This window comes from Neodiprion pinetum, chromosome 6 (assembly GCF_021155775.2).
Source record: "Neodiprion pinetum isolate iyNeoPine1 chromosome 6, iyNeoPine1.2, whole genome shotgun sequence".
Taxonomy (NCBI): domain Eukaryota; kingdom Metazoa; phylum Arthropoda; class Insecta; order Hymenoptera; family Diprionidae; genus Neodiprion; species Neodiprion pinetum.
In genome coordinates this window covers 25,298,746-25,323,553 of record NC_060237.1, presented here as the reverse complement: position 1 = coordinate 25,323,553, position 24,808 = coordinate 25,298,746, and the positions used below count along the sequence as shown (strand labels likewise).

At 42.5% G+C, this 24,808-nt stretch overlaps 2 protein-coding genes across 4 annotated transcripts in view; one reads left to right on the top strand and one right to left on the bottom strand.

Annotated features, from left to right (window-relative positions):
* Positions 1-8,318, bottom strand: part of LOC124221750 (glycogen synthase kinase-3 beta) — a 30,946-nt gene extending 22,628 nt beyond the window's left edge. The window contains exons 1-2 of one of the 3 annotated variants that reach the window (XM_069136892.1): positions 2,069-2,162; positions 1,946-2,011 (exon numbers count right to left, since the gene is read on the bottom strand). In XM_069136892.1, coding sequence (XP_068992993.1) covers positions 1,946-2,011; positions 2,069-2,147 — 145 coding nt within the window. In that variant the 5' untranslated portion in view covers positions 2,148-2,162. Of the gene's footprint in view, positions 1-1,945; positions 2,012-2,068; positions 2,163-6,894 lie in introns of those variants that run through there. The other 2 variants (XM_046632027.2, XM_069136891.1) reach the window with 2 other exon arrangements.
* A 1,171-nt stretch (positions 8,319-9,489) lies between these two features.
* The window catches only part of Con (connectin), a 61,311-nt gene continuing 45,992 nt past the window's right edge, over positions 9,490-24,808 (top strand). The window contains exon 1 of the mRNA XM_069136888.1: positions 9,490-9,656. The gene's annotated coding sequence lies outside the window, so the exon portion shown is untranslated. The remainder of the gene's footprint in view (positions 9,657-24,808) is intronic.

Here is a 24,808-nt window from a genome sequence, read left to right as displayed (position 1 = left end):
TAAGCAGGTAATCCGAGGTGTGACGTCATCCGTGACAAATTTTCAGTTTTCGCGCCAAAAACCACTCCAGCGAATTGGCAAAGGAATTCCCTCGTCGTACCTCATAGACGTATACTTGTTCTAATTCCAAGATTCGTATCACGATTTTGCATCATTTAGCGCCATTTGATAACTATTATAATAATTATTAATGAGAGCGTTGTTGGATAGCTGGGTCCGAAGATATAATGTAATAATTCGTGCGGATATATAGGATGTAGAAAAAATCTATTATGGTTTACGGATAAAATGACGAAAAATTTTATACATCGTATATACTTGGCAAAAATTTTAATTACCAATTAATGCACGTTGTATATTATATAAATTATACCTGGGGCGAAGATAATACCTAAGCATTTTATTGTCAGACCAGTCTTGCATGCAGCAATGTTTCATAACCCTTCGATATTTCTAAACAGACAAATGTAGAATAAATAAAATAATAATTAGAAGAAAAAAAAAAAAAAAAAGAGAGAAATAAAATGTTGGTGTGCATATATTCTGTAAGTACGTAGGTAAGCAGTTTCTTGTTAAAAGAAATGTAAACGAAACGATATCTTCTTTATGCTTGTGAGAAAATAAGTCCTGTAGTTACGAGGCTCTGAAAATATAAGGGGGTGTTTTATCTACACCGCTGTACCTCCTACAACGACAACATTTCCTTCCGTCCTTCCTGCCTTCCCTTTTCTTTCTTATTAACCGAAGCTATAGCATTATTTACGGTAAATTTGATTGACTGCAAATCGAAGCGGCGTCTCGTACGTACATACTTTATATACATATATAGCCCTTATGTGTTTACAGAAACTATGTATGTGTACCTATGCATACGTGGTATACCTACACGATTAAATCGATAGCATGCTCGCAGTTTACATTGAGAAAATGATTGTGTCGTTAAAATCAAATTGGAGTATAATAATAAAAGAACATTAAATTTTCTATAGCGGAGGAATAAAATGAAATATCTAATAATATCTAGATATAGTAGGTTACATGTCATAAAACGAACGTTATTCATTCGTGTCCGAGTGAAAATTTTACGACGCTTTTATGATATCGCAACGAATAACAGAGCATGAAGAAGGAGCGTCAAAGAAGAAGATACCGATTAAAAAATTACCAAGCAAGGTAACGATACCTGCAGCACTTTTGTTTCTTATATTATAATGTGACCGTTCGTAAAAATAAAATTCCTGCAGTCTGTATAATTAATATTGCGGTGACACGTCGTATCGGAGCTGGATATTGTATACGAGTATGAGAGTTTGTTAAATATATTTCCATCGGACCAATGAAAATGGTATATCGACCCGGTGAGGACGTACTACCATCGCTAAAAACGTTCGACGTACCGCCAACTTTCGCCAAAGGGTTTCGCGATGATGTGTCGATACATAATTTCACACGTGAGGATTCTCGTACTTTTTTGTTTTCAGTATGCGTACACAGATAGACACGTACAAGCCGATGACGTGTACAGTAGCGTGTGGAGATACACAAAAAAAATTTTATATTTCAATCTACCAACTGATACGCGTCACGCGTTATAGAATTTTTTAAACGCGGTTGTACCTTCTCGTCGTGTAGCGAAAATCTTTGCCTGAATAAACGAAGAATTTCAGAGGCACAAAAAATCAAAAAAACAAAAAAAAAAAAAATTGATAAAAAGTTACGTTACACGTGTATACTGTCATTTTTACTTTCTCCGTATTTAGCAGGGTACAAGAATTTCCTTTCGTTAAAATTGGGAGTACGAGTAGAATAAAAGTTAAAAAAAAAAAAAAAAAAAAAAAAAAAAGAGAAGGGGAATAAATAAAGAAATAAAGAGACATGCAGGGTTTTAAAGTAAAAAGAAAAGAGGGGAAAAATCAAAGAAAGAATAAATTTTCTATTTTCTAACCAGTGTTTACGATAACAAGAGACATGTGTTCAACATCTGTGTGTGTCGCAATCTCGGGGTGCAATCCTAAAAATAGAGGCATAGTATCACAGGACCCGTTATATGCATGCAGTAAATACATACCTACATACACAGGCGAACTACCTAACTGACGAACGAACGGAGACGGAGCGGAAAGCGCGAGACGCGGGTATCCACCCATCCATCCATCCGTGGATGTACCACCTAAATATACACACGCCTGCATATGCGCCGATGTAGGGTGGGAATGACAAAGAGGAAATCTGTTTTATCGACTGCGGTAGTGTCAAGTTGACGCGGGGGGCGCCACCTGTCGCGTATCTGTTAAACCCTGGATCTGTCATCTCGCGTATCTCCGTTCAATTGTTGTCTCCTCACCTCCACCTCCTCTTCTACCGCCCTTCTGCTCCGTCCGCCACGAGCTTCGTGTCAATGTCGATGCTGCGCGGAGGGAGCCGCGCGAAATTTTTAGCTCACAGTCGATATGGATTAACACCGAGTATACGAATATATACTATGATTGTTGGAAAATTTTTATTCTTTGTTTTCTTTTCTTTTCTTTTTCTTTTTTTTCGAAAATGTCCGAATGAGAACGACGAGTAGCAATGAAAATGAAAGAAAAAAAAATAAATAAAAAAAAAAAAAAAAGAATGACGAATCGACAGGCGCCTTCGTAATCGACGATATTTGTTCAATTTTCTCACGCTTCGCGGGATATCGCGTACAAGTTATACATATTTTACAAACTACACTCTATTTTCATCGGTTGGATAATACGCGGCGCAGTATACGCGGTAGTATATAAGCTCTCCCCCTCGACCCCCCTTGCTCGCCCCCTTCTCTCCCTCCATTCCCTTCCTCAACCAGCGCCGTAGCAACTAGAAGTTAGAAATGGCGGCGGCCATCGGTGCATTCGTAATGGCCAATGGCCGCCTGTCGTTGCTCCAGCTGATTTTCATGAATTCGTTAGGAGTGTTCGGGGAGGAGGAAACCAACATATGCGATATTATAAATTTGTTTTACGAAATCGGGAGGTGGAAGAGATTCGTAATAAAAATTGTTAATTATATTCGGTACAATTGTGCCGTGAATCGATGAAGCGAGAAGAAATTGAACGGCATGGGTACCTTAGAGCCTCGAGTGCATGTCTGTGCATCTTCTGCTACAGCTGGCAGCGTCTGCAGCGCAGAAAGTCACGTGAGAGCATGTGTCAAACGTCCTTCTTTTCTCGTGCCGTCTGACGTGCGGGAGATAGACAGACTGACGCAGATAGTTTGCAATAGTTCAATTGTATAAATAATACATTGAGAGGGAAAGGAATTTAACTTGCTCTAATTAAACATAAAAAGCCTTGACCATGTTCTACATTTTAACATCGTAATTATACCGCGCCGCGCTTACTCCGCAATATTTATCGTACGATGATGTTTGCTGGATTTTTAAGTTACTAAACCGAACCCCGTTAATACTGCTCGGTAAGCACGCTGTTAATACGCGTTGCAGAATTTCATCGATTAGGCGGGTACGATACGTGCGTTGGTAATTTTTGTCGGAGATGAAATAAATCTACATACGTACGTTATAAGCTCGTGACGTGGTAACAATACTTGACGCGACGATTGTTGTCATAGATTACAACCAAGTTTAATATAATCAAGGAATTACGATCAGTAAAACCTCCAACCGTGCAGCTTCGCTGCTCTCGCTTCGTCGTACCTGCGGAACGATGTTTTTGCAAGAGTTAATAAGCCGATTGCATATCTTTGGATCAATGCCGTTCTTTCTATGGGGAAAAAAGATGTACGAGCATAATGTAAAATTTTCTACACTGACATTTCTCGCAACTTGTAAGCACGCCGCACAGATGCTGCACTGTGCAGGCGTATCTGGTAGCTGAAACAGCACGATCAGCCGAAGACGGAGTTTCGATCTTCGAAGTGAACTAACGAATCACGGTATGCATTCTGCATTCTGCAGCAGCGACTGCCGAGCAGTGTGCATTATTTTACTGGAATCGGTAACAGTGCTTGGCGTCTACAGTCTCCGACCGACTATGAAGGTGATTCCTCGTTTCTATGTCGGCATATTGAAAGCGATCGTAAGGGTTTCATTTGGAAGCATAATAAGATGGATAAGAAAAAAAAAAAGAGACTTGGAAATTATACGCTGCAGACTCCTCGGTGTTGCAACTTGAAAAGATGAAACGAAGAGAACTCTGCGTCAGTCACTTGTACTCCGGATGCGTAGTAACCTTTTTTTAACCCTTCTCTTCTCCACGGTCTTTCCCTCCCCCCTTTCTCCTATTTCTAATCTCCATCTCTGCGTGTTGATACTTTTATTTTATCTCTCGTCAATAGTCTGTACCAATTTAAATCGACGTCTAACCAGGGAGTAGGCAAATGTAGCACATTTATCGTTACAACGATAAAGCGTCACCCTCAAGAATTCCCTCATTCTTGGTAGGTATAGTGAAAATATTTGTCGACTCCAAGAATCGACCGAAAAAGTTAACGACAATAATTCGAGATTTGAAAAAACGAATCAAACAAAACGTAAAATACGTTTAAGAACAAGCCTCGCTGCTGCACTCTCTTGTTAGAGTGACAAAGAAATTGACAAAAAAAAGTACTTCGTTTCTTACTTCATTTTTTTCATCTATTTATAGCGCAGGAGCATTGACGCCGAGAGATCGCGCGGTTCCCTCGGGTCAACGTGATGCGAAATATGCATTTCCAGCATGATCTCGTCGTTCGGTAATAAGATCTGCAGGGGGAATCTTGACGATCATAATTATCACGAACGTGTGAAAAGGTTTGGTAAAGGGAATCTAAAGTGGAGACACTGACCACTCCACCAGATATGCCATCCATGCTGTGCTATGAGCGTACATGGTATTATGTTAATATTCGTTTCCGCCGAGTTTCACAAATTGTGTTATGATTTCTCTCAAATTGTATCTCACCGGAAGTAATTGATCTGTCAAAACTAACGCATCGCGTCTGCGATCAATGATTAATTCGTTTATTCTTAATACCAATTTCAGGAATATACCCTTAGAGATTGTTCGTATTTTGGTAATCTTCTATTATTCAGGCGATTGACTCGAATCGTGTGGGTTAGATTGGTTGGCCCCAAGGAGAAACGGTTATACAGATACATATATCGTGTGCATACGTTAGAAGTTGTAACTTTATGAGAATTATACTGCCTCTCTGAAACTGGCATTCACAAAATTTGACACCCACGCTAGAATACGGGCGCCAAGATGAAATGAAAGTGTAGGAAAGAATGATTCAACGACTCAACGGATTATGAATATGTGAGATACAAGTTTCGCCTCCGTTCGAAAATCGAGCGATTCGAAAAACGTTTGGTGAACGTCGATATAGGGAAAGAGAAAAAAAAACCGCTCATACGTTGCTACTAAACGAAAAGAACCGAATCTTTCTTCCAAGTGCTGTTTTACATATACATGCAACGAGTATAGAAATAAATAAAATTTTTAAAAAACAGACATTCTTCATCGCTGTACGTGTCGCAAAGTTGATTTTGTTTTCTTTCGTTTCAACGCGTATTGCGCACATCTAACGACGGTGAAAATGGGGTTCTTTTGTTTAATGTTTGAAGTTTATCAGTAAGCAGTAGCAACAGCAAGGCGCGGATCGATGAAACAAACGTCAAAGTTGTGGGAAGTTCGATATAATAAAAGCTAAGTGAATACAACGAATTAACGCGAAATATCGTATGTAAAAGAAGGCTCTACGCCACTATCTACGCCCATGTTTCGAATGACATACCTGAATCACGTGCTCGGCACACTTGCGAGGAAAAAGAAAAAGACCGACAAAAAAGAATTTAAAAAAAAAAAAAAAAATCAAATATTGAGAAGAACGTAACAAAGATAAGAAGAATAAAGCCTATAGGAATGTCGAGATCTCGCGAGTATGCGGAGAAAAATTGGTAAAAACAAATAAGGTCGCGTAATCGATCGATATACATGATACAAACACACATGCAGAGAAGAGATACAGGAAGAATGTCTCTCGTCCGAATGTCCGACTGGCCGTGACCATAACATGGGGTGAGAATTTTCGTCCTCGACGGTGAAAGAGAGATAAGGAAGAAAAGCAGCAGCACCGAGGCACATCGACCGCCCGTCGAAGAAAGCAGCAGCGATAAAGAGGACACGACGAACGTGTCTTTGAACTTTAGTGTAAATTCTTTTTCGAATCGGTAACGTACGGACAACGGATATCGCGTGTAACGTTATAGCGGGTATCGGTAACGACGAGGCTTGCGACCGTGGTTAAATTAGTGTAAATTAAGAGCTGCGGTGGTGCGCTACTGCCGCTGGTTTGCTGTCGCTGTCGTCGTTGGTTGCTTTAACACTGCAGCCTTGACGACGACGACGATCAGCAGGAGGGTATTACGAAATTTTTTTAAAGAATTTCGTCTCTCTCCCTCTCTCTCTCTCTCTACCCTCTTTCCTTCTTTTTCGTTATTTCTTTCTCCCTTTCTTTAGATTTTCGTTACGTAGGTATGCGCAGCAAAGTGCCGCCGCCTTGTTCGTCGGGATCAGAGCGAATAATGATGCGTGTATGTGGGCGTATTGACCCGGTTACGCGGGCAAACGTGTTCCTCGAGGATTTACCACCAACGTAGGGAAGGAAACAACAAAGGCACAATAGACAACGTATTCGGAGACAGTCGGAGGTGCATAGCAACAACTAAACTCGTGCAGATTGGTCGGTTGGTGGGTGCATGCGTGAGTCGGGGGTGAAATGGGGTGATGATGGCGAAGAGAGAGAACAGGGTAAGGTGAGGGTAAGGTAAGGTAAGGTAATGCGGCGATGACGATGACGGTGGTGGTGGTGGCGTGATGATGGTGATGAAGATGATGACGAAGGTTCGATGAGGTAGGTACTCACTGCTGATTTTCATGCCGCCCAGGGGGGGATTGGTCGGGGGTTTGTTACCCTCCGCGAAGGAGGTGGTCCTCGGTCTTCCGCTCATCCTCTAAATCGTCCTCCTCCCCAACTGTTCCTTCACCCTCCCAGTCGATACGCTCCTGGCTCGTGTAGTAAACCCCTCGCCGTTTGCGTCTCGTAATAAATCCCGAAATGTATTCCTCGTCGTCGCGGACATCAATGACACCCGATATCACATCGCACGATGTTTTTTGACGGTGCACGATTATACGATATACAACAGCGGCGTGACAATCGTTCGGCTCGTTTATTCACAAATATCCCCCTTTGCACTTGTCCTTGCACGGTTTGCCTGCGCTTTTCACCCGTCGTCGCCTAGAAGTGCGGTACACTCAATCAGTCGAGGTATGTATTAGTCGTACCAGTCGTTCGTTCGAGTCACGATAGCTGCGCTAGTCGCCGTTCTCGTCGCCGTCGCACTCGTCGTCGTCGTCGTCGTCGTCGTCGTAGTCGACGTCCTCGTCCTCCACCTCCTAGTTGCCGTCGTCGTCGCCGTCCTACCTTAACCAACTTCCCGTGGGGCGGACGTTTTTCGAACGGTTGATATACCTCGTACAGCCAGCGCTGTACCGCGCAGTCGATTCGTGCTGGGTTGGGTTGCCGCTGCCGCCGTCCGTGGTGGTGGTGGTGCTGCTACTACCGCACGGCTTGGTTATGCTCGATTTTCACAAACTTCCAACGACCGCACTCCGGTGTCGACTTGGCCGAAACCTTTTTTTTTTTTTTACTCGTCTCTTCCTCCTTCACTGACGGACACCGAAACTCTGTGTCGTACACCTCGGACTAATTTTTTCCCCTCCGCGGATTGCTTGGCGATTGATTCGGCACAGAGTTTTCACCCACCGATTAACCAACGCACACCGATAAATTTTTTCTTTATTTCCTTCGCGCCTCTATCTACTTTTCGTTGCACCGCTCCTTTCTTTCTCTCTCGCCCCCTCTCACTCGCTCACTCACTCACTCTCTCTCACTCTCTCTCTCTCGCTCTTTCTCTCGCTTGCTCTTTCTCTCTCTCTCTTTCTTTCTCCGTCCCACTGTCCACGGCAACTTTTTTTCGCGCGACCTATCCGAAGAAGTGTCTCCTCTATCCCCGATATTTCTCTCTCTCCTCGGGCTTCGCGTGTTCTCTCCGACCCGTATATATAACGACGAAATTACCCACGGAACGTTCGCGCACTCGTTGTACTAACGCGAGGTTTAAACATTTCGAATATCGCTCATTATCCACCGGTACGCGACGACCATTTGCAACGGTGCGATATTTAACGGATCGAGGAAAATTCAACCTCTTTCCGACGTCGGGAACCACACCAGCCACAAATTTTTCGATGCCTCCTCCAGACATTGACCCGTTCGGGCGAGATCGGCCCACTCGAGCTGACACGGAGACTCACGAACGTGACGTCAGCCACTCCCACCTCTCCCAGGGCCGAACGGTGCCGATTGTCAGATCCTACGGTGGCGCCGCGCCTCGGAGACACTCGGAGTTGATTTCCGCCGCAGAGAACGAGGGCGGCGCCACCTGCAAGCCCTTCCACTCTCGCACTGTCATATGTCTCTATGACTCTATCGTCCGATCGTTTCGACCGTGCCGCGTTCGACCTTTAATTGATACCTGCATCGTGTACACGGGAGCATACGCGGGGAGAATGTCAAAGCTTCTCCTAGAACAAACCCTTTCGTAACGAGAAATATGACGCGTACCTACGAAACCCTTAATGCCTGTCCGCACGTACACACCCATGTTGTATATACGTACATAGATCTGCGTATGTGTACGTGAGAACTTGTCAGGCGACGATGCGTATTCGTGGAACGCTGCCCGAGCATGCCTAGGTTTGAACTCAACGTATGTAGGCATAACGAGCGTGTCCAATGTTCCTGACGTTGCCCGTGCCTAAATCCTTGCCAGTGGTTACTCTGAATTACGAAACATCCTGGTCATTTTATTCTTCACCTTGAATACACATTGCTGTTACAGGCGGCTTCATTCCCCCCCCCCTCTTTCTAAATTAAGAGATTACTGGAAAACCTACAGGAACTTGCCGAGTGGAAATCGATTTATTATAATTATTACTCGTAAAGACATTACCTTTGTTTGATGTATGATGCATTTATGTAATGTGTATCTACATGTTACGTAAAAAATACAATGCCTCTGCTCGCCGTAGGTCAAGTTCAGCTGAAGATTACAGAACTCTGAAAAATAATCATTGTATGTAGAGATGTACGTTGAGTGACAACAAATTGTTTTTCGCTACACGAACTGTACCTTCTTTTATTTTTAACAAATATGCTAGTTAATCTATGTTCTGAGAAATGGCGAATAAAGTTATGATATCGTTGTTAACGGAAGGGAAAAATGAAATGCTCACCTGATAACTAAGTTCAGATGGTAAGTAGCAGTCTATTCTACCGAGGGAGTTCATTTGATTTGTCACGCGTACGCTCCTGCCATCTGGTTGTGGATGAATGCTCAAGATGTTCATCCCCTCTACGTAACGCCGATAGACCCAAAAGGCGCGCACTTTAGTTCAAGTTGCATTTTAGATGCGACAGGCGCAACATCACTTGTGGTTTTACCGGTATGATTGTCATCGTATATTGTGGGTAAAAATCTGCGATCTTCGGTACTGTACGATAGTTAAATTAGTGCCAGTTGTGAATTTTCAACGATACTACCCGCGACGAGAATCTTTTCGGTAAGTTTATATTTCACTTTCGATGTCGGGATAAATTGTTAATTTTTACACCAATATTCTGGAATGGTGCAATTAAAAGGGATCTTAGTTCACGATCGAACAGGTACGCCTCTGAATTAAGCCTACTATCAAAATTTGAATCAGTGAATTTTCACTGATTCCCAGTTACAACTATATTACTGGAAGAAAAGCAATGCATACACACTGACGATTTAGTGACTTTCCACTGATATTTCACTGCTTTCCAGTGTATATACACTAATTTTCTCCAGTGGTATACGTATAACTGATTCACATTTCGAGAGCATGTTACATGTTTTCAATCTCTTGCGTTTATTATACCCTGACAACCTTTCAGTAAATCGGTTAGTTGTTTCTGAGGTAGAGCTTTTGAAAGATCGTGAAAATAAAAATAACCGACATAAATTACGCGACGCTTTAATTAATCACGTGTTTTCTATATTGTCGATGTTACATGATCAGTAACAGCCCAGATTAAATCATACGTAGCGTGTAATAGAATCCAGAGATGAGAAAGCATCATCGCGCAGCCGACAAATCTTCGTCAACTTTATAAATGAAAACCTCGTTGTAATTTTTGGAAATTCATTTCATCAGCAAAATATTTATAGTCGGAAAAAATGGACACTTCCGAATCCATTGAAAAATCAAATAGGTACACCGCAGTCGTACGATATTCACCATTGACTCTCAAAGCGTTCGTTTAATCGGTGGTAAATCAAAAACGCGGAAAAGAAATAATGATAGAAAAATTGTGTGAAAGTATGAAACTTGGAATAAAATTCAAACGTACCGAGCAAAAATAGTGAAAGAAAGAAATGAACTCCACCCTACACATCGTTACCCCTGCGATGTTCGTGGGAAGGTTCGTTAGCTTTGCATGAGCCATTGGACAATACTTAATCTTCTTTCGCGCGAATTTATATCCCCGATTATACACGCAGTTTTAGTATTCGCTACGGTAAATTCGAGGCAGCGGAAACTACAGGGGTTCGTTTTCTGATAATTCAATTTGAGAGCACTTCATGGTGCGCGATGATTCTCACGTTCCGAAATCAAATACATACCGTATACGCAAACCAATGAAAGCCCCTTGAAAATCGTGAAAAAAGCTTTTACGGCGCATGGAGTGAAACTGCAATGCTGCAAGGGTTTAAAAATTCATTTCGGCTTGTCGATATTTGAAACATAAATTTGAAAACGCCGATACGAGCCTGTAATAAATAATGTACATACATCCGCCGTTTTTCAAATCTCAAACAACTGTAATGGACAAAATATATATAATGTATATTGTATATATGAACGCATAAATCCCCGTATATTGGACAAATATTTGTCCAACGAACATCGGCAAAATATTATCAAATAATATAACTCGAACGAATTTTCAAAAAGCATGCTAAATCGAAAAGGACGTGCGAAATTTTCATCAGCAAATTTAGTTTCAAGGTATTTCGTATTCCGCTTTAGAATTCGGTACGAGTGAGTCCGAATAATACGAATCAATCCGTTCTGTAATTATCGCCGAGAGTCGACCGTCCCCTTTGGACGTAATGAAAAATATTGACGCGCGACTGGGAAAACACGGGTTTATATTTATTTCAAAGAAGTTCATAATGTTTTACTCGAGATCATACATGTCTGTCTGACGACGCAAACGCCGGCTCAACTATCCGTCAACTCTGACCTGTTATATGCTGTTAGACGACAGCTAATGCAAGTAACTTCGGCAAACTCTGCAGGGAACATTATATAAACCAAAATGCAAATTTCATTGATCAGATTCGCGGGCAATGAATCGCGGACGAGTTAACGAACTTTGTTTGCTCGTTTCATGCGGTACACGTAGTTCCACGTGTCGTATACAGTTATTATAATCGGGTATACAGATACTTGTGCGACTGAACTTGATTATTCTCTCAAATGTTTACGCAGTTGCGTTAATTTTGCACAGAAATATTTAAAACCGCTGTGCGATTTCTCGGCTACTTTTAATTGCGGATTTGCCCGGATAATAAAATTTCCTACTCAAAATTCCCTGTTCGGTGTAATTTCCAAGCCATAGAATCCGCGAACCCGGGCCTGGAGGGCCGGCGTATTATATGCATTGCATCGCTGCACGCGAGGTGGAGTCATTTCATTCATTATACGCCGAGTTTCATGAGCACAGATGAAGTGAGTTCGTGGCTCTGCTGAGCATGAAACTGATTTGTTTCACGTCGCGACTAAGTGGAGTTCTGCGCGAAGTTGAAATTCGCCTGTATATACGATTATATTCATAGCTGTATTGTAAGAGCGAAGAATAACGGCGATAAAATTCTCCGCGGTTTTGGATAAAAGCGTCTCTCGCACAAAATGACTCGCCGCGTGACGGGGGGCGAAGAGATTGAAAATTTTCAATGGGACAGATTCGGCTTGTTCACGATAACTTGACGAGAGTTTAATTAACTTCTCGAGTGTATTCAATCCCTCGCAGAGTGTCGAGACACAAAGAAGCTCCTTAAATTTTATAACGAATATCATCCAGAAAATCCTCGGCTCGGAGCTTCTTTCAGTTACGTATTATTATCGACATTGAAGCAGCGTGTAGTTTGGGAGAAAGTTTTTTTGCAACATCGTATCACCGCCGGTGGCTGGATGATAATAATGGCTCTCTGATTTTCAACCCTGCCTTCACAGCGGGTGAAAAGGGCATTTGTATCAATCAAAGCCGAAGCTCAACTCCGGTGAAAAATGATGGCGTGTCTCCGCTCACGAGACGTTTAAACGACCGGGCGATGATTCATTCGATTGTGATTCAACGGGACCCAGCGTACAGTTGCGGAAAGTAAAAGTGTCCGCATGTGCGCTGCGTGTCCGTATGTACAATATTACCGACGATCCACCCCATCCACAATCATCGATCATTTTGAAACGACGATGCGAACCTGCCGTCTTCCGGATTCCATCGCTCGTTCGTTTACCCCGCGGCTGAGAGCTTTTCTTTGGCGAAGGATCAAGAATCCGACTCGAGGAGATGATTCATTCAATTCCGATTCAAGAATCATGCCAAGTATATATAATCGCGCACTCTGATTCGTTCGACGTAGGTATAACAATATCATGCACACATCAATTCACCGATTCGACTTATACATCGAGATAACATATCGCCGCGCAGTTTCCTCGCCGACGAGGATCGATCGCTTCGTCGTCATTATAAAATCGCCGCATGGGAATTGACCGATTTCATCTCCCGTTTCCTTTGAATCAAAATGATATTCCGTACTCTCGATCTGTAATATCGGCTGCATAACGCAAAGTCGCTGCTTCATTCCCGTCCGATGCAGCCTGCGTCGCGTACAGGATACGCATACGTATCAATCAATCTGCAGAGTTAGACTTGCGTAAGAGAGAGAGAGAGAGAGAGAGAGAGAGAGTCTCGAGCTGACTTTGAAACTTGAATACTGCTGGGATCAGTTGTCAGTTTTTCTCCCGCAACACATTCGCAGCACGTTTTGGCTCCAGATCAAAGAACCTGCTGAGATGCGCGCGATGCAGACGTCTGTGGATATATATGGGACATACCTACCTATCTATAAACCGGTCAAACGTTGGAATATTTTAAAGACTGCGTTAAAGTCTTCGCGTCGTTTAAAAATAACAATTACTTCTCGCGAGAAATATATCACGTATACAGATAAAAAAAAAAATTTGCAGCGATTCGGGGCCTTCTTCTTTCGGGTTCTAATTACATTTCGACTAACGAGCAAATCCCGACGACTTCCACGGGAGCTGCGATGCGCGTCAAGAGACACCGGGAGACAAATTTTCATCGCGTCAACGGCAAGTTCTCGTTTAGTTACATCCGGTTCTTCGTTGACACTGAACTTCGTGAGTGAGTGAGTGGCAGGCGTGGAAGCCACTCGAGAGTCGTGACTCGTTCGCATCGCGTGCTTTGTACTTACCTATTCCCGAAGCGAAGTAGTCGGGGAAGAGAAGAGAGCCGGTCCCGTTTAGTTTGTAAGGAGAGAAGAGAGACGGTACCTCCAGTGCTCGAGAGCCCGCCGAATAGTGGAGAAAATGAGCCGTCGCCGAAAGGTTATTCAAACGAGTTTTTCAGGAGTGTGTATTTCTCGAGGAGAAGTTGGACGAGTTGGGTATAGTATGTGTAGCTATGCGCTTCGCAGGTAGGAGGCGGAGACTCGGAAGAAACTTAATAAAGTCGAGAATAGCTGGGACAGGAATCCTGGAGACAAAGTACCTACTCGAGACGTGGGCATATCATAGGTACATACCCCGCGTATTACTTCACCCTTATCTTCAAACTTTTAAAATATCTCGATTACAGTAATTTGCCGCACATGAGCCCCGGGTAATCTATAAAGCGCGCACAACAGCCACGCGGCGTAGACGATGATCAAGCGTTGCGATTACCGACCGTTCTCCTGTCGATCATCGCCTCGAGTATTAATTCTGGTAGGTACCAACCTATCTACGCCGAGATGAACCGGACGGTAATTTCTCTCAATGAACGATCGCTCAGAAATACCACAAGCTGATCGTTAGTCGAGGAACGATGAAGGGCCGTAAATACGTATTTCTGACGATCGAGAGAAGTTATTTTCTCCCTTGCATCGTCGCGCATTGGTTCTACAGAGTAACCACGTAAGTAGATAACCGCGTTTCCGGTCACATAATGCGCGATTCAATTGAAATTTCTATGTGACACGAAACATCCTGTCTATAACTACTGTGCATACGTATAAGGTCGATATCTGTTACCTACATTTATAGCGGATACCTGCAATGGGCACGTTTCTATTGTGTTCGCCGGCTTTCCGCGTAATCGCGGATTTTACCGCTATCAACAGATCTTGCAACAAGGTGCAGAAATAGATATAATTACTTGAAGTTACTCGTTTTAAAAAATTAACCGCGAAGGTCGATGAGAGTAGCTGCGAGCTCGAGTGGTTAAATAAATCGTTCGTACGTGTCTTCCTTTCGGCAGCACGGTGACGGGGAAATCGAGAATGTAGCTTCTCCGCAAACAATAAGTTCTTTCGTTGGAAAACACTACTGCGTTCAGATTTCAAACCGTTCGAGATGCTACCCATCCGTTGTCAGGCGGGTGGACCGGCAAATATTTACCACGATCAACCAGTTGTTTACGCAACTCAACGGTATTCGTATTAAATAAATAAAGCGATCGGTGATTTTCCCAGATAGTCAGATTCGTCGATGATTAACCCGCCTACCAGGAATGTCCGCGACTGTTTGCGCAACCTTTGACACCGGGTAATCTCATTTTCATGACTTATTTGTCCGGACGATAATTCCAGACCAAATATGCATACGCGACGTCCTCGACGCCATGCAGGGATTTCGAAAAGACGACTCGACGCCAAGCCCGAGAAAGTTTGAGGCTTTCTGTCGCTTTGTAAATAATTTACGTCTAGACATCCCTAGTCAAGGGAGAAATCTATCCGCTCCCATCTCTCCGTGCAGGGTTCGAAATTCTCAAAAATTTTCCACCGAGATCCTGCGGCCGACCTTCAGCGGCTCCGAAAGGACGAAACGTACACACTGCTGAAATCCCCGCAGCGCAGGTACGAGGCCGGAATGTCGCAGGTATAGAAATTCCACCGCTGGTAATTAACTATTTGACTAATGTAGAATTTTACTCCCGCAACAACATTCTGCCGACCCGGCATCCTTCGAGCCCCGGGACTTTTCGCGGTGGCAGTTTCTCCGGACCTTCGACATTTAAATTTGTACCTATGCCCTGCAAGTTCCATCATGCGCTGCTGTGCGTGACAGTCGGGATACGTTGTAACGCTCATTTGCGGAGAACCGGCTGCCGCAGCTGAGAATAATATAAATTTTTACAAACTTTTCAACGCCGAGCGTCGTCAGTCTCGCGGTAAATCAACCTTTATTTTTAGGGTTTCGTACCTGAAAAGGAAAAAACGGAACCCTTACAGGATCACTTCGTTGTCCATATGCCAAGAACCTTTTTCTCAGGAACGAGTCAAGCTAACAAGTTAAAATTAATATCAAACACTAACGTCTACCGTCCCTTAGAGGTGTAAAAAATTCAAGCTTCTAAGTCAACGCAATCAAGAGATAAGTCCATTCATGTCACATATTTTGATACTTTCAAATTCACGAATCAATATCTATAGTGTACTTCCCGTTGACCTAGAATCATGAAATTCGGAGAGAAGCAAGGTCTCGCAGTGCAAGTAAAGAAAGAAGATTAGAAAAAAAATAAAAAATAATCAACTTTGCACGGAACCCTCAGGACGCGAGTTCTGCTCGCACTTGTCCGGTTTTCCCGTCGTCATGCTTTGCTGTTATAAAAAGGCAACATAATCTTCGCCGAACAATTGTTCGGGAAAAATTTCTCCACTGCAACTTACACGTCGGTACGTGGGCACCTGTACTTATATTTGGCATCTACCTGTCGCTTATAACGCGGCAGTACGCAAGTAGGCTGCAGGAGATGCGGTGGAGGGTCGGTTATCTTTAACCTTAGGCAAATTTTACAATCCTCTCGGTAGAACTTTGTATAATCGTACGTCATAAGTCAGACTGCAGAGGCGAAGAAGGTTTTCGGGTTCTACCTGCCCCGTAAATACAAAGAGAAATTCTTCTTAAACGGGCAGGTGTTCCGGAGGACCGCGAAGAGGCCAGGTAAGATTTTCGTCCGAGATCGACGAAACGTTATTTTTCTCCGCAGTCGGTCCAAGTATCCAAACTCGAAAGGTGACCTTTTCCCATGCGGGCACAGAGGAGGAAAAAGGAGGAAGGAGAAGATAGAAAAAATCCGTCGGCCTCGGCTCGTCACAATAGGCAAAGGGTGGTCGAACATTTTTCAGGGCCTTGGTGAGCGTAGAACTTACAACACGTACAACGTATACCTGGCTGGACCGCTGCAGGTACACAAGTCCAGGTCTTCGAAGACCTCCCGAAGGGTCGGAGCTAGTCAAAGATTTGAAAATCTGATTCGGTGTCTGTGCGTTCTGCGAAGTAAAGTTTCGCCGCTTTGGGTTGTTTTTAGAAAAGGCCATATCGATTGAAGAAATTCCGAGCAGCTGTCTCTTCCTTCTCGAAATCCGCCTATTCGAGAGTTTAGCGAATTATGCAAAGAGAGATGCTGTTAGTGGGTGGCAAATTGATTTCAAGCTTTATATATCGAATTAGGCGAATGCGAATCGGCGTGCTGTTGCCGAGCTTAAGTGATTCGATACTGTTAATCGGATCGACGTCAGCAACATGAAGATACGACCCGGCATTTATTTATGAAGAATTCTCATTCATCAAGCCTGACCCAATTTGCGTATTTGAATAATTTCATCACTCGCCGATGTCACTGTCGAAATAAGGGTACAATTTTCACATTCACCTTACGGTATGTAAATCGATTATAAATGAATAGGTAAAAAGTGCAGCAGGAAATATCGACACGTAATCGAATCTTTATTTCGGCAGATGGTTTGTGCTCTTTTCGACATCTGTATTGTCGCAACAATGGTTTTGTCGCACGTACCATAAGCGTGCCGATAAGTACTTGACTTTGTAGTACACTCGAAGCCGATAACAATGAACGAATAAGCGAGACCAGACTAGGAGCCACATATGTTTTCCATTTCGGCTCAATGGTCGCGCGGTAGTGGCATTCGTTCGTAATTCGAATTGAGCTTCGAAGTTACTTCAATTCCAATTCGATTATGCCCGGGGTGCTCGTCTCGTAATTGAGTGGACCCAACGCGCGGCTCAGTTTTTCGACTGAACTGCTCTCCTCAAAATACGACGTTGGAAAATTTCCTCCTGCGACAACCAAATTTTTTTTTTCTAAACGTCCCCTCAACTCACCGCCCCGAGATTTTAAACATGTATCCACGCGTGTACACGGAATACCTAGATATTACACACGATACGTACCCTCCGTTTTCGCGATGGGTATTAAAATAATCCGAATTTGATTCGCACTATGGTTGGGGCCATAATCTCCCCCTCCCCCCATTCATAACTGAAAAACTGCCAATTTGTCGTCCCGTTCGTGCTGACGGTAAAATTTTCATTCGGAAGGAGCGCCGTATTAATACCTTTCACGGGAGATTATTGCTACCCAATTGGAAGCTGGGAAAAATAAAATAAAAGAAATTGCGAGTCTTACAGTCGCGGAAAAAACTGTTAACAAATACAGTTACGCAATGTTTCTCATAATTTATGATTATTTTTTAATCATGCTTCATCGCAGTTGCGTCGAGAACGTTTTTTTGATTCATTGTCAGTCATGTGAATGAATTTTGATACGATATTTAATCCTAATGCTCAATGCAAGTGAAATCGTTTACGTTGTATTTCCGAGTAATTTCAACAATAAAATATTCAGTAACTGTGATCTGATGCATTTCTGTATTAGGCCGAGTATCTTTAAAAACTGGAATGAAATCATCTACTTCGAAAAAGTGGAAGCATGAAACGACATTACGGAGAGGACAAAACTAGGCACGTACAGTCGCGTACAACTGGCTATTTATTTCTTATGCCACAGCAGCGAAAGTGTTTACGTTATTAATTAGTCACTTCCGTTACAGGCGATAGCTGGCGACCGGTGCCAGTTCGATTTCTTATGTAGTCTATAATCTTATTTTGCACGCACGCTGATACGTCGTCTCGTTAATTGGAAATCGATGCGATACGTCTTGCAAAATTAGGAAGTAAAGAAACGGCGAAAAAGGAATCGCGTAAGTTGGCAGTGATAAAAAAAAACCTCGAGTGTTTCCCGGAGCGAAAAGACAGGCCGGCTATGGACACCTGATACAAGGGCGTCAAAGTGGAGTCATGGATCTCATGCACCCGAGTTTCAAAATAAATGTCATTTATACATGTATATAAATGTATTCAAATTTAAAATATAATATAAATTTAAATTGAATAAATTGGATAGCGCGAGCTTCACATTTCCGTCGCATTCGGAAAATTAGTCCCACTTGATGTCACATACCCAGCATAAAATGAAATAAGCCACGTTTACTTTTATCAACGAACAAACAGACTTGCACATTTTTTCACACGGTTAGTCATTGGCAGCTGCCAATATCGGGTGGGAGTTTATCCTTAAAGTAAAACAAACATTCGAAAGCGTGGAATCTCAAGCACCAGATGACGGCGTTCATTAATACAGTCCTCGTCGTGTTTCTTATGCTCGGCTGCAGCCGACGTTCACCCTCACTCACGGTCATGCACGCCAAGTGTGCAGCATCGCAAGGCTAAAAATACAGATTCCCAAACTCGAAATCCTCGAGCCCCATTCTCCACGTCCGGCACGTACGACGCAATAACACACGAGGAATCACGTTCTGCGATGCAGAATTTACGCTGCAAGGTGATCCGACCGCTGCAGCTGGTGCGGCAAAGGAAGCAAATTTTTAAACGTTCCCGTAACGAGCTGCGCGCGATCATCGGCAAAATGCCGTTCAAGCTTGTACCGTAATGTCTTTGCCTAAATTGGCGAGATTTTTTCTCCCGACCCTTTGACGCCGGGGAGCAAAAAAAATATTCAATTTGAATCGAGAAGGGGTTCAAATTCTCCATCCACGATTTCATCAACCTTCTACTCGTTTCATCCAGCTCGCGGATCGCACGTGCTCTGTGCGGGTTTTAATCAAGTTTGAAAACGTTTTATCGGTGGCGTTCGCGTATTTGAAAAGTTTCAACGTTTTAAGGGAATGTTTTACGAGCCGTGGAGAATTGCGCGACTCCGCTTCAGCGCAGAGGGCTGCGAGAAACTATGGTGGAAGCTGCAGCGAGCGCCGATGCTCAATTTCATCCGTTCGCCTCCGGTATTCTCGGCATTTTCTTACGTAATTGAAATAATTCCAGGAAACTCTTTGCCTACAATACCATTCCAAAGTTGACGCCGAGTCCGATGGGCTCGTATCACTTCGGCCGTCGTTACACCGTGTGCGGGGAAATTTAAATTGGCTAGGATCCATCAGCGCCCTCTAAACGATCGGTGTGGTAAAAATTGACGAGCAGCTGATATTGTGAGATATCGCCGCGGCATCTTCGCCGTAGAATATCACTTGTCGGAGAAGCCTCGGCGAAGGGCAAAGACTTGCGTCAATTATTCACCCTTCGCTCTTGCCCACGGCTGATCGTAAACCCAACGAACACAGTGATTCTTAGCTCATTTAATTGACGGGTAAAATACTCGAGACGCGATTAGTTCCAGGACATTTATACTGTCTGAAATCACTGTGCCCTGAACAAGTGGCGCGTTCGTTCTCAAAGCGGTGTAATTCTATATATACATATATATATATATATATATATAGAATATTCTATATATATTATATACACGTGTATACCTCGACCAACTTGTGCGATAAAATAAAGAAATTCCTCCCTTTTCACGGTGGCTGGAGCATGGAGAGTTGGCAGGGTCAAACAAACTTTTTATCCTACACGTTATCAACAAAAGTTCGCCGCGAAATCTTCCCTCGAGTCTGAGAAAAATCTTGACGATGGTTGAGCCGCGCGGATGAATTCTCGAGATGCTGGACGATCGTAAGTTATTGTTTATTCTTTTGTATAATAATCGCATATCCCACGAGGCACGGAATATGGAGAAATATTCTTCAGTCTCTTTTTATCAAACGTACGACGTAATACGTATGTGTATAATATACGCATATATGCGAAGAGACGTCCGGCGCACTCATCGTTATATATTAAAAAGTTCCGAAGGAGAAAGGATGGGCGAAAGGTCCGCGACATTTCAGGGCGAGGCTTTCCGCGGTGAGATCTTCATATCGCTGCCATCTGTATAGCTGTGGGTGCCGAGAATGAATCGTAGGACATACGTAGATATATAAATGCATTATTCAGGAGGGCCGGTGCCCAGACGTGCACACGTACGGACTGCACGCGTGTGCAAATGTTTCGCATGCACGTAGAGAGAAACTCGCGCCACACTGCCATTTACGTGCGTGTATAGCAACACGAACTGCATTTACGTTACTTCCAGTAGATTAAACTTGCATACGATACTAAAGCTACGAACTAGTAGGTAGGTAGGCACATATATTTCCCGGTCCACGGTTATATATCGCGCGGAGGTTACATGCGACATGTGACGTGCGACATGCGACTTGCTTTTGAACAATGAAACCAGTTGGCACTGGCCTAACGGCCTGCTGGGGTTTAGATTTTCATTTTATCGCCAATCGGTGGTGGCATCCCTTCGCCTCTCCTCGCCTCCCGCTACTCGCGATTAACGGATACATCGTAGCGACAGCGGTAATTTTATTCCCATAATTGCGGTCAACGTTCAATTTTATACAGAGATATTTTTGCCAATTTTTATTTCCTTACTTCTGCTCTGATTCTTAATCGTTAAGGTCAAGTCCGAGTATGCTTCGGATCCAACCTTGAGTGGATTAGTCCATTTTCGGATAATTTAGAAAATGTTATTCATTCCAAATGAATATTAATGAAAGCTCAGCCCTTCTGTAAATCATCATTCAATTTCATCGGTTATGAAAAGAATTTATTCATGCGGTGAAGACTTCGCTTGTCAAGAGTTACGTAATATATTCAGTTATCTGTGATTAAACTTGGAATACCTTAAAATCTGATCGAATATTCGTTCATTTTATTATACGAATCACGGTTAATACGACCGTATTATAGATTTAAAATCAGTTTTGTAGAAAGTTTGAATCTTGACTCGCGAACCAATTGCTCTTTTTTTAATCCAGATCCGAAAAACGGCGTTTCTCAGACAGTAATTACAACGTTCTAAATCTGTACTCTCCCCATTTGTCAAAGTTAACAAGCGTGCCGGCTGCGGGTGGAACGATAACGTTTTTACGGGGGTGAATCGGTAAATAGAAGTTGGATACAGTTACGAAGTGTTTTTGTCTGCGTGCAAGAGAAAGAAAATAAAAAAAGAAAGAAAAAATTTAATCAAACAAATAAAGCCAAGATATTGAGATAAAGTGGCAAATACAGAGTGAATGGATACTTTCCTGTGCAGTGGCGCCTGTTATACACATATATGTATATTATATATATGGCATTCCAAGACATCTCGATCATTTTATTCTATGAATTTATTCTATGAAATTGCATGACGAAAAATGCAATTGTAATTTTTTTTCAGAACCCAGCGTATCTGAAGTACGCTTTAAAAACGGGGAAAAAATCCACGTTCCAAAATTTGTAAAAATTTAGAAAAGTCTTAGAAAAATGACAAAATTTTTCACACTTGTGAGAAGATGGAGATTTCATAGTTTCGAAAGATGAATAAGAGAAATGAAAAAAAAAAAAAAATTATTGTTATTGAACTGCCTTGTTGACATAAGAATAAACACGAAAGCTCGGTATAATATCTCTCTGAATAGACATTTTTCAACCCGTATTATAATGAGCTTTTATGTTAATTCTTACGTCAAAAATGCAATCAAACGATAACTGTTTTTCATTTTTTATTTTTCTTATTCCTCTTTTAAAGTTATGAAATCTCCATCTTCTAATACGTGTCAAAGATTTTTCTAAATTTTTACAGATTTTGAAAAGTGGAGTGTTTTTTCAAGCTCTTAAATCACGCTTTAGATACGCTGGGTCGAGAAATTCCGATAAAAATTGCGAATGTGTTTTCCGTCGCGCATTTTCGCGAAGAAAATGTATAAAACCGATCTGAGACATCGGCGTAGAATCGCGATCGAGATGCGATGGAATGCCCCATATATACGTATACGCACAAGCTGAAATCCGCAGTTGTTCCAGGGCAAACTTCCGGATCAGTAAATCTCCGGGCTGGTTCGACTCGGCTGCTGTTATCAAAGTATACAATGCCGCTTTCCGTTGGGGTAGAAACGACCCCGAGTCGGCATCAGGCGTAGGCCGGGATGCCGCAAACCGATTTCGGAATTTTCGCACTAAAGTGCCTCGAGTGCGGAATCGCTTCGCGCTCTTCGACTCTCCTTCTCTGCTGTCCGGTAACGGGCGTGAAACTTCCGCTGCGTAACATCCCGTATGTTTATCGCAGTGTTTTTCGACCCTACGCATCGCGAATTTCGAGCAAATACCGCCTCTGAGTTTCATCGTTACGAAGCGTAATGGGTTGCACACATGCGGCGGAACTCCGAGGTATACGATACGCGTTTCGGTACTTGACGAGATACTTTTTATCATAATTTTATCTCTCATCCCACTCCTCACGTCGTCGTACCGCAAACAGAGAAACGAGGAACGCACGACGCTCGCAAAAACCTCGGTGTCGGATTCTAATGAAACTTAATCACGCAGCGGGAAAACTCGTACAAAGGATAAATCTCTTCCTTTTTCACCTTGTTTTTCATAAAACAATCAGACTTGTGGTGAGCTGTGATAACGTCCAGCGTAACGTTTCACGTACGAAGAGGTGCATAAAACCTTGAGGATCGATTACTCGTAAGTCAATTGACGTGAAAGAAAAGCTTAATTTGAAAAATTAGTATTGCCAACAAAGGATTAAACTTACTACTTTGTTTCGTGATGATAAAAAAGAAGGATGAAATAACGAGATAAGGGGAGCAATAAATTAATTGCTATTATCTCACGGCAGAGTTACGGATTATTCAACGAGGTATAAATGCAACCGCGGGGGTGAAGAACGCGTTCAGCCATCCTGAATTATTATACCTACGTCCACTTGTCTGTCTACTCACCCAAAGTATACGACGAAGCGTCGAAAGACGTAAAATAAGCCGCAGCAGTTATGAATTCTCTCCCGTGATGATCATGCGGCAAGTGAGAAAATATTTTCTCTTTACTAAAATTTGGCTATTAATAACTAGAGCTGGGCGTTTCGTTTACCATCCCCTTATTATCGTTATATTCACCCCGTATATTTTATTCTTTTCTTTTCTTTTCCCCTTGTTTCTTCTTCGCTTTTTTCAAGTAACCCCTACCGGTCATCAGTCATCGAGGGCATCCCTTCCCGAGCATAACGCGAGGATCTCGACTCCTCTTCTCTTCGTCATCGCATAAACGAAGAGACAGCTACGCTCTTATCTCAAAACGTTGAAAAGTATTTAACCCGCAGTTTAAATTCAGGACCATACCTGCACGCCTTGAACGCTATAACCGGAACTCTATACCTATCTGTACAGATTAGACACACGCAAGACGAGCCATTTTTCACTCCGTTACAGAAAGTCGCACCGTGCGGTGACTGACGGAGAATTTCACCCCGGTTTGTAATATAAACAGAGTCTTGATTATCATATTTGGTGAGCATGAATACGAAATGAGAGATCCCTTCACCGTTTCTCATTTGTGTTATATCCAGGCAAATTGGTTCGCGCACATTGCACGTATAATGTCAACAAATTTTTATAGCTATACATCGGCAGCTTCCGGTTTATCTGCCTCAGAAACGACGCCAGTTTCTGGGTACAAGTACCGGAGGATTATCGGATGAAATTCCTCCCTCTTTCTCGCTACTGGATTAAGAACTCCAGATGTATAACCTGTATATATATATATATACGTTTCGGATTGCCAAATTTTCAAAACTTTGAAGCGTTTTGTCGTAATGCTGGGAGAAAAAGATAATCAAATACTGACTGATTGCGAGTGAGTGATATGATGAATTTATTCGTACGTAGGTACTTTGATTAGTTTAAATTCCTATTTCGATCGACACACTGCTAGAAACCTCTGAAATTTTTCTTAACTTTAAATCAACCCTTTTGCTTTTTTGTACAATACAGTGTATAATCTTAATTTTCGTTTTTTTACGATTTTCTCGATACACATTGCACATTAAATAATTGTTAAGCGTGTGAAATAGGGGTAAGAGTTTCTGAAAAATCAATTCTCACATTGAGAGAAAAGCGGAAATTTTGAAGGAAAGAAAAAAGTATTTCCTTACTCAAACAAAGGCATTTAGAGTTAATGTTTTCATTTTAAAGTGAAAGGGTTAATTCGAGTCATTCGCAGCTGGTATGGTTTTCAGCTTGACGGTTTTATTTCTAGAAATATAAATTCCGCAGCGTGGAAGAGTTGTAAGAAAGAAAAAAAACAAAAAAAGAATAACAAAAAAACAACAACAAAAAAAACCAACCGTCGGACGAGTTTTCCACATG